The 10564-nt window shown below is 30.8% G+C and overlaps 1 protein-coding gene across 1 annotated transcript in view; it reads right to left on the bottom strand.

The window, feature by feature from the left end:
* DppIII (dipeptidyl peptidase 3) overlaps window positions 1-7336 on the bottom strand; it is a 30307-nt gene extending 22971 nt beyond the window's left edge. The window contains exon 1 of the mRNA XM_072520518.1: window positions 6874-7336. Coding sequence (XP_072376619.1) covers window positions 6874-7203 — 330 coding nt within the window. The 5' untranslated portion in view covers window positions 7204-7336. The remainder of the gene's footprint in view (window positions 1-6873) is intronic.
* Between the last annotated feature and the right edge of the window lie 3228 nt (window positions 7337-10564).

Raw genomic sequence — 10564 nt, forward strand, 5'->3', positions numbered from 1 at the left:
AATTTTAAATTACAATAATTTAAATCACAAAGTAATTTTCATTGTAGGATTACTTATTCAATTAATTATCTAAACAAATTACACTGCGCGTCACGAAAAAGAGGCCACCTAGAATTTTGTAAGAATTTTTCAATTAAGTTTATACAATTTATTCTATTGTAACTAAATTCCCACAATGCAGAAACACTTTTAGCGTCTTTTAGGCACTGACAGTTCAATTAAGGGTAATAAGTTTGCAGAATTGATACGTTTTACGACTTCGGATAATGCACGTGTTCTTTGTACCGTATTTTTCTTGGAATATGGCTATTCTGTTTTTCAAAAACTTTTCAGTAGTGTACCTTTGTTCGAAGAGTAAACTTCGAACGAAGAGTGCAATTTTTAAATTTAAAACTATGGCTGAGAGATTTGTTAGATCTGTTCAAATTGTCACTTTGATTAATAATGGAATGAGTCAAAAAGAAGTGGCCAGGCAGCTTGGAGTCAGTAGTTGTATGGTCCAAAAAATTTACCAACGATTCGTAGAGACTGGATCTCACGAACGACGAGCAGGATCAGGCCCGAGAAGAATCACGATAGCCAAGACCGTTCTTTACAACGCACTTCTTTGCAAAATCGGTTCTTTACGGCTAGATCAATCCAAAACCGTTTTCAAAATGCTCACGGGTGGACTTTAAGCACTTCTACCGTGAGAAGAAGGTTGAGGGAATTTGGTCTAGTCTAAAGGCTCGCTATCCAGCAACAGGACCTTTGTTAACAGCAGCACATCGACAACGCCGACTACAGTTTGCTAAATACCATGAGCATTGGATGATAGAAGATTGGAAAAATGTTTTGTTTAGTGATGAGTCCAGGATGGTTCCTTATGGCTCAGATGGTCGCATCAAAACATACAGAAGACGTGGGGAGCGATATGCTGCTTGTGTTCGACGAGTATGTGTTGCTTTTGGAGGAGGTTCGGTAATGTTTTGGGCAGGCAAGTTGTAGATCACTATATCGACGATTACGCTCCCTTGAGCTAATTTTTCTACCCATAAATTGTCAATCGTATTAAACACATACAAGAACTGATACCACACTCTACTTGGCATCAAATGCCTTCTAATCAACACCTCTTTGATTGTGTTAGTCGTGTTTTATCACTGGCACAATTATAATAATTTTCACCAAACTGGCATTTTACTACCGTGGAGCTCGTCGAAATATCATTACTTTCCGGCTGTCATTGAAGACTTAAATGGGACACCACGCCGAGATTTCGACGCTATTCTTCTTCTTGTCTTTTCGCACCCCACGGAATTCTTATAGGAAAAGGGGCCAATGGTATTGTGTATGACACAGTCTTTCTAGTTTAGTCAGTCGAAAAATTCTACTGATTCGACGCTATTCTTTTCTAATTGATGACATTGTACGCATTGTTAATTTGAGCACAGGGTCAGACGACATCCAACAATGTTCTGTGGTCAAAATATGACCGCTGCTTATTTGTCAATTCATATTTCATTCTTACTTAGTTCTTTATTAGTATATCGATCTTTTCATGTCTATTCTTTATACTTATCCTTTCAGCTGTTCTTAAAAAACATTCGTTTTTGGCGCGGGAGAATGTTTGGGAAACATTTATCAACCCAAAAAATTGTTGTTTTTCAGACAAGTGAATTCTCAGAACTTGACAATAATTAATCAGCCAATTTGAGTTCGAGAATTTAAAAGATGAACTAAAGCCATATTATATTATGATTAAATAAACTATTTAAAACTAAATATGGTCATATTCTGAATAATAAAAATAAAATATTTAAATCAGTCTTGACACTTTTCCAAACAATTAGTATACAGACACTTCCTGTTGCTAATTGGTTTTAACAAGTTCATGATTGCACTCTTACCCCACAGAAGGCACTAGAACGTTTAGGCACAATGTTATGCAATTAGATTGGATATTTTTAAGACATACCTTGTATTTTCGTTTATTACTTACTTTAATTAGGACTAAAAAACATCAATAAACCTTACCAAATGTTTACATTTAAGTACTTATAAAATTTACTAAACAAATATTTTCTCATTCACTAAAGTTTTTTTAAACAAATAATAACTCCTTTTTATAGCTATTAATAAATGCTTTTGTTTAATTTAGCATACATTTCTCCATTTTTATCCCATGATTATTTCTGTTTACATGAAAGTTAAACATCATACAAACAAAAATAGATTTAATTTGGCAGCCAGATGTTTGTGCATGACTTTACAATATTTTTTGTTTACAAAATACTGTGGCTTTAGGAATATAAATATTATAAATGCTATATATATATATATATATATATATATATATATATATATATATATATATATATATATATATATATATATATATATACAGATTGAACCAATTTAAAACGGAACATACAATTTAATATATGCCTGTTTGAACTGCATTTGAAATAGTGGACCAATATAAAACTTGGACAAAAATAAATCCATACCCGGTGATAGACATTGTATAAAATATCGTTCAACTATCTGTCTCCTTTAAAGGAAAGAGGAGCTTGCCTAATAGTGGAAGAGATAGAGCCGAAATTTTGAACTGATCAGTAATATGACATTTCTCTATTGGAATATATTCATTGTAACTGGGTTAAGACTTTGCCTTACAGGCGGACGCCGCTCGTGGTACAGGGGGTGGCTATACAGAGATGAAGTTGTCATTTTTTTCGGAAAAATTAACGATCGATAATATGGCTGAACATTTGCCCAGAGTAAGATCTTGGTATAACTAGACGAAATCCCAAAGGGCGGACGCGAGAGTGGATACATAAGGGGTGGCGGACAGGGGTGAGGTTGCAATTTTTTGGGGAAAAATTAACGATAAGTAATATGTCCGCCATTTTCACGGCTCAATATTTAGCCCCTAAAAACTCTAAATATAAAAGGGCGGACAGCTGGGTTGGTACAGAGAGCCATAAAACGGGGTCAAATGTACCACTTGCCTGCGCATTTTAGGTCTCGGTAACAATTTTCAAACTGATTTTATTATGATATTTTTATACCGATTGATTTGAAAATTTGTATGCTCACTTCTGTTACTATTCTGAAAAGCGTCAAGTAGAGTTTTCCTCAAAATTTTCCAAAAAAATTTCCGTAAATGAAAATTTTCGTAATTTTTTGAGGTAAAATCTAATTTGTAGAATCCTTTCGATTTTCTGTCAGTTATACCATGATTTTTTTCCAAAAATTTTCAAACGATTTTTCCGATAAAATAATAATGATGCAAAATTAATGTCCAAACAGAATTTGTAAAATTATAATTAACTAATGAAAAAAAATTCAATCAATTTGAAAGTTAAAAAAATATTGAAAATATCTACAAAGTAAATTTCAAAACTTAAAAAATTGATAATTCCACTATTAAATTGATTTTGATTAATAATTATTTGTAAAATGTTCGTTACGTTACGTGTAAAAGGAATTCTACAAATTGAATTTTACCTATTGATAAATAGAAATAATATATTTTGTAATTGATTATTCTTCTTCTTCTTCTAATGGCGCTACAACCCTTTGAGAGTCTTGGCCTGCTTAACAATGTTCTTCCATTCTGCCCTGTCGGATACTTTCCTTCGCCACTGCCTGATGTTCATGGTTTTAAGATCCCTCTCTACGTCGTCTATCCCTCTTTTACGGGGCCTTCCTCTTGTTCTGTTTCCTTGGGGCTTCCATCTCTGGACTACTTTTACAGCTCGATTATCTGGCATTCTTTCTAGGTGACCAAGCCAGTTTAGTCTTTGTAATTGATTATTAATGTAATAATAAATCAAATTTTTCTTATATCTGAACAATCATTATTTATGCAATAAAAATTTAAAAACCTTTTTATTGTAATAAAAAATAAGTAAAATTACTATTTGTTATACCAAAAATATTTAATAGTTAACATTATAAAATTACTTTAATTTAATAAAATATCAAATATCAAACATTTATTCAATTAAAAATTAATTCGTAAAATATTTATATTTAAGAAAAAAATGTGATTTGTATAGTAAATATGACTTTAGTTTGAAAAAAAAAACATTATGATAATATCATTTTAAAACTACAAAATATTCTATAAAAGATTCAGACGATGACGTAGAGTTTTATCAAATGTTTTAGAAAAGCTTTTCTAATTTTTTTTTCTTATCGGAAAAATCGTTTGAATATTTTTGGAAAACAAATCATGGTATAACTTACAGAAAATCGAAAGGATTCTACAAATTAGATTTTACCTCAAAAAATTACGAAAATTTTCATTTACGGAAATTTTTTTGGAAAATTTTGAGGAAAACTCTACTTGAAGCTTCTCAGAATAGTAACAGAAGTGAGCATACAAATTTTCAAATCAATTGGTATAAAAATATCATAATAAAATCAGTTTGAAAATTGTTACCGAGACCTAAAATGCGCAGGCAAGTGGTACATTTGACCCCGTTTTGTGGCTCTCTGTACCAACCCAGCTATCCGCCCTTTTGGATTTAAAGTTTTTAGGGGCTAAATAATGAGCCATGAAAATGGCGGACATATTACTTATCGTTAATTTTTCCCCAAAAAATTTCAATTTCACCCCTGTCCGCCACACCTTATGTATCCACTATTGCGTCTGCCCTTTGGGATTTCGTCTAGTTATACCAAGATCATACTCTGGGCAAGTTTTCAGCCATATTATTGATCGTTAATTTTTCTGAAAAAAATGACAACTTCATCCCTGTATAGCCACCCCCTGTACCACGAGGGGCGTCCGCCTGTAAGGCAAAGTCTTAACCCAGTTACAATGAATATATTCCAATAGAGAAATGTCATATTACTGATCAGTTCAAAATTTCGGCTCTATCTCTTGGACTATAAGGAAGCGATAAGTGGTTTGACAGCATAATAACTGCTTGTTTAGTCTAGTTTTTTTCAGTGATTCTAGGCAACCTATTTGGGTGGAGTTTTGACTTGTTCTTGAATGAGTTCCGAATCCAGCAGCCCGCTGAAGTATTGGATTTTTATAATATAATTATTTGACAACCTTTTGTTGGCCAACCACCTAGAGCGGAGTTGAGCTGAAATACATTGATTTCGTATGTTCCGGTTTTAAATTCGTTCAATCTGTATATATATATTAATATATATATATATATATATATATATATATATATATATATATATATATATATATATATATATAATTATTTCTCTTTATTTAATATTTTGATAGCTAAATAAAAAATAACTATTGTAAGTATGTGGGGATGGGGTCTCTGACTGAAAGAGAAATGGAGCGCTGTAAACAATGACAGCTTATAAAAATAACAAAAGAACAACCAATAATTGTTAACCATTTGCCTAATTAATGTGTACTACTGAGCTACTGAACTGCTACTGAAAGTATGAATTAAATATGCTAAGACTTCAGGAACAGGTTTAAATTTGCATCTGTACTGATAGTTAAGGTAGATGGTATGTGGAGTTTCAGTTGCACTTTTCTTAATGTGCAACACATCCTGGCTGACTATAAAGATAAGCACATGACAATGGGGATATTTCTTGTCCATAGATTAATTGTCACTTTCGAATTAGAGTAATATTCAATATCCGGCTCATACTAGAAAGCTAGATGAAGGAACAAATCGGACATAAATAATCAATGTATTTGTTGGTGTTGTCAGCCATTTGCTCTGCATGTGTTAATTAAGAAACGGCGCACTTGTCTTTGTTCTAATCATCATTGTTCAGCTTGTGTCTCTTGTGATTGTCATTCACACAATTGCGCTATGCTCACACACAAGTTATCTTGTTGGATTTGTTCATCTGTTCTTTGTGCTCTTCTATTTAGCACATTTGTAGCTTTATTTATGTCATTATATTATTACAATTAACCATGATTGTCATGTAATTCAAAGGTTTTCACACCTATTTTTGTAACTAGTTTCAACTACCTTTAAAATGTTGCACTGGTGATGATCTGACAGGACCGAAAACATTTTGAAGATTTGTGATCCTATGGGATTTTTCATTTTTACTTTGATATTAATATAAGTTTTTTTGTATCTTGCTAAAACATTTGACAACTATGAAACCTTGATGGGCTTGATCCATTTGGGAGATATTCATATGCCAATTTATAGAATGAAGATGGAAATTTCTCAAGGTTCCATTTTTGTTATCTTTATATTAATGATCTGCTTGATGATTTGCCAGATAATAAAATATTTATCAGCAGTTATAAGTAGTGAAGGAAACTGGAATGTGGGATAAAACAAATGCAAAAATAAATTATAGATTAGATAAAATAGGTACCTGTCTGGAGTTAAATACAGAATCTTTAAATATTGATAAAATGGTATGGCTGCCAATTGGCCTACTGTACATTAGGATGGTATAGACTCAAATTTTCCAAGAGAATATTGTAATTTGGACTTATAAACTGTTGATCTTATAGTGTATAGTATCTAGTTAGAAATACTTATAATGTTACCTGTAGTCATCACTTAATTGTAAAGATCTTGTTTAGTCATCAGAACAATTCAGAGACCTGAACGATTAAAAAAATCAAATTGTTTCTGATTTGACACATAATTTTTTTGTATAATAAGAGTTTTAAACCATTTCTTCTTGATTAAAGTCAAGCATTTTGTTACTTTGAGAAAATAACATGGATTACTGTAGTACATATAGCCTTAATCAATTTCTCAATTAAAAGGGTACAAAAATGTAATTATGAATTAATGTCTGATAACTTGGCTTCAGTTTAATACCTGATAAGGAATTTAAGAGCAAGATCTGACTTGCAACAGATTTCTACTCTTATAAGAACATGTAAGATAATTAATTGGTTAATACACTCACCTTGTAATTTCCAGAGTTAGTAAAAACCCCACAAGAGTACACAAAAACGGCTGTCACTTCGTCTTCACTGAATCCAGAATTTATTGCTTTAGCTTTGAAGTCTGTTGGTGACTGGGAAGAAAAGAGTTTATGTAAAAGCACAAATACTGGTCCCGATTCGGGGCTGGTTTGGAGAAGTGTTATTAAACCCCCGTGCCATGAAGCTTTGCTAATATAATGTGCATATAATTTTTCTTTTGTAGTTAGGCCATCGAATGCAGATTTGACTTCCAAAGAGACCACAGGCTGGTTGTTGGGCAAAATATACTGTGAGGCATTCTTATTACTCATGGTACAAACCGAAAAATAAAACTAAAAAGTAGAACAATTATATTACACTTTTTCGTATATAAGAAATGAAATAAAAAATCCTACCACACCACAGATTATTAGAAACAATACCGGCTAGCAGATGACACGTCATTTATCATATGTCATATCATATCAAATATTTTGTTCAGAAGCTAATCAGAAACATATGTCATAGGAGCGGCTAAATGTAGCAGACGAATCCAACGTTGCCAAGTTGGCTAGTCACAGAGAATAGCATAACCATAACCATAGATATAGTATAGAAAAGATCTTACCGCGCTTTCGATTTTCGATTACGAAGTATATCAATTCAGCAATTCTTTATTTTTTTGGTTTTTTTTTTCGGTTGAAGATAATTATGGTTGTAATGTGCAAAGAATGTTCAAAAGTTTATTCAAGCCAGAGTAATCTGAATAGACATTTAAAGGAAATTCATGGCTTAAATGCACAAATAATATCTTATGATAAAAATATGACATCGTTTAAGTGTTTAGAGGGATGCAATATTTCTTTTAGGCTAAGACTAGAATTAGTAGGGCATCTAGAGGATTGTCATAATTTTAAAATGGAACGAGAGATGTACGAATTCTCTACAATTGAAGGTCAGTATGAATCCATTTACTTTCTAAATATCATTAGGTACTTACATTATTTTTTTCTAGACTTTCAGATTTGGTTAAAAAACTTTCAAAGTGTTTCCAACGCAGAATACATTTGTCCTCGTGGTTTAGTTTCTTCAGTTTCCGTTAAAGATGTATATTATGATTGTAGTAGATCAGGTACTCTTGTAAACAAAATAATATTTTTTGTTTGTTTATTTTTAATTTTGCAGGAAAAAGTCGTGAAGTTTCCCACATTCGGAAAAGAACGAAGAAGTGTCAAGGATCTAAGAAAATTAATGTTGCTTGTACTAGTCAGATCAAACTTATAAAGAATGAAACTAATTCTAGAGTAAAGGCAATCTTTGATAAGACACATTATGGTCATAGCGTTGATATTCAACATTTGTCAATACCAAAGGTAGAAAGAGCCAACATCGCACAAAAGTTAAATAGTGGTGTAAGTGTAACAAGGTAAACAAACTATTTTATTAAATTATTATGTATATGAAGTTAATTGCATACACTTATTATTTTTTAGAATTCTTGACAATAACAGAAACAATTTTAATGATGAAAAACTAAAGCGTATTGATTTGCTTACCAAAAAAGATATACACAATATTAAAAACGCATTTAATATACAAATTCAGGATGGAGTTAGACATGTTCAAGGTACTTTATATTTAGAAGTTTTTATGAAATTTAATTACTCTGCTGACATCAACTAAAAATATATTCGTTTGTTACAGATGCGGTTAGTGTTGATATGTATGTACAAGAATGCATGACTTTAGAGGATAATCCTGTTCTATTATATAAAGCACAAGGTGAAGTGGATGAAAACTCTTGCTTAAAAAAAGATGATTTCTGCATTATACTTATGAATGTATCACAACAAAAAATGTTATTGCAGTTCAGCAACAATATAGTGGCTATTGATAGTACACACGGTTTAAATGCTTACGATTTCGAATTAACAACTCTTGTAGTTGTCGATGAGTGGGGTGAAGGGTTTCCTGGTGCATGTTTATTAACAAATAGAAAAGACACTCTTATATTTGAATTATTTTTTCAGACAATTAAAAATAAAATAGGGGTCTTAACACCAAATGTATTTATGACAGATATAACGCATGTTTTCTATAATGCTTGGAGGTCAATTATGGGTGAAGTTAATATGCAATTGTATTGTGCATGGCACGTAGACAGAGCTTGGCAATTGAATATGTCCAAAATTAGTAATTTAGAAAAAAGAAAAATAGTATACCAGTCTTTAAAAATTTTACATACTGTAACAGATAAAGAAGAATTTCAGAAACTGTTATCAAATTTTATCGAGCAAACATTTGAAGATGGAGAAACAATAAATTTTGGTGAATATTTCTTGAATACTTATGCTAGAAATTTTCAACTATGGGCTTATTCATACCGTCAAAATGCAGGAATTAATACAAACATGAGATTAGAGAGCATGCATAAAATTATAAAATATGTGTATTTAGATGGTAAAAAGGTAAAAAGGTTAGACAAAGGACTTGATGCACTTAATAAATTCATTAGAGATAAAGTTGTTGAGCGAATCTTAAAAAAGGTAAAAGGAAAAAATTCATCACATATACAGCTTATAAACAAAAGACATAGAACTGCAATAAAAGAAATTAATCAAATTAAAATAATTGAAAATATAAATAGTAGTAATATGTGGTATGTATCAGAATTAGGCAGTACTACTTCCAGTATAAAAAGTTATGAAGTGGCAAAAAATGGAGAACCATGCTGTCACCTAACATGCTCTGAATGTCATGTATGTATTCATTCGTTTAGTTGTAATTGTATAGATTTTTCTATAAAACATACAATATGTAAACACATACATAGTGTTGCTTCAACTTTAAGACAGAAGTCGCTTGAACGAAATATAAATTTAGGTATTATTGACAATGATGATAGTGTAGAAATTGTAGACCATTTAAAAACGCTGTCACAAAATAATGATAATATTACTGACAATATTCAACAGTTGAGAAAACATGCTACAATAGAAGTTTCTAAACTACAACATAATATAGAATTAATTGAAAATGCAGACAATTTAAAACATGTTGTAAAAACATTAAAAAATGAAAATACTATGGTTGAATGTAACCTAAATACAATCAAAAAGTTTTCACCTACAACAATTAATGTAGAGGCTCATAATAAAAAAATTAAAAAGCAGCTAACATTTTATTCCACGAAAAAAAAGAAACAAGTTATGAATTCTAAACATATAAGCAAACCCACTGTAAAAGAAATTGTAAATATAAAAGAATGTATACTTGGACAATCTCAATTTATTTCACGAAGTACTGAAAATGATCATAATTATTTTTAAGTTTACATCGACGTTATACCTACTTTAGGTCGAATATTTTAAAAATAGTGAAATACAAATCTTTCTTTTTTTTGCAATATATTAAATTAACACGAACTTTTGCAATTTCACGATCGATATATTTTGTGGTATACTGTATGTAGATATAAATAAACTTATTTTTTACCATTGTTTTCTTTTAATTCCTAATACAGAGTGATTGATAACTTACTAAAATAATTCACTTGTTTTTGTCATATTTGGAACGCGAAACACAAATTGTTCCTTATTATAATATTTTATCTTTACAAACAACATCAAAATTTCAACATTTAATTAAAATAATCAGTTTTAACTTATCATTTATTTCTTAAAAAAATACTTA

This window comes from Diabrotica undecimpunctata, chromosome 1 (genome assembly GCF_040954645.1).
Source record: "Diabrotica undecimpunctata isolate CICGRU chromosome 1, icDiaUnde3, whole genome shotgun sequence".
In the NCBI taxonomy this organism is placed as follows: Eukaryota; Metazoa; Arthropoda; class Insecta; order Coleoptera; family Chrysomelidae; genus Diabrotica; species Diabrotica undecimpunctata.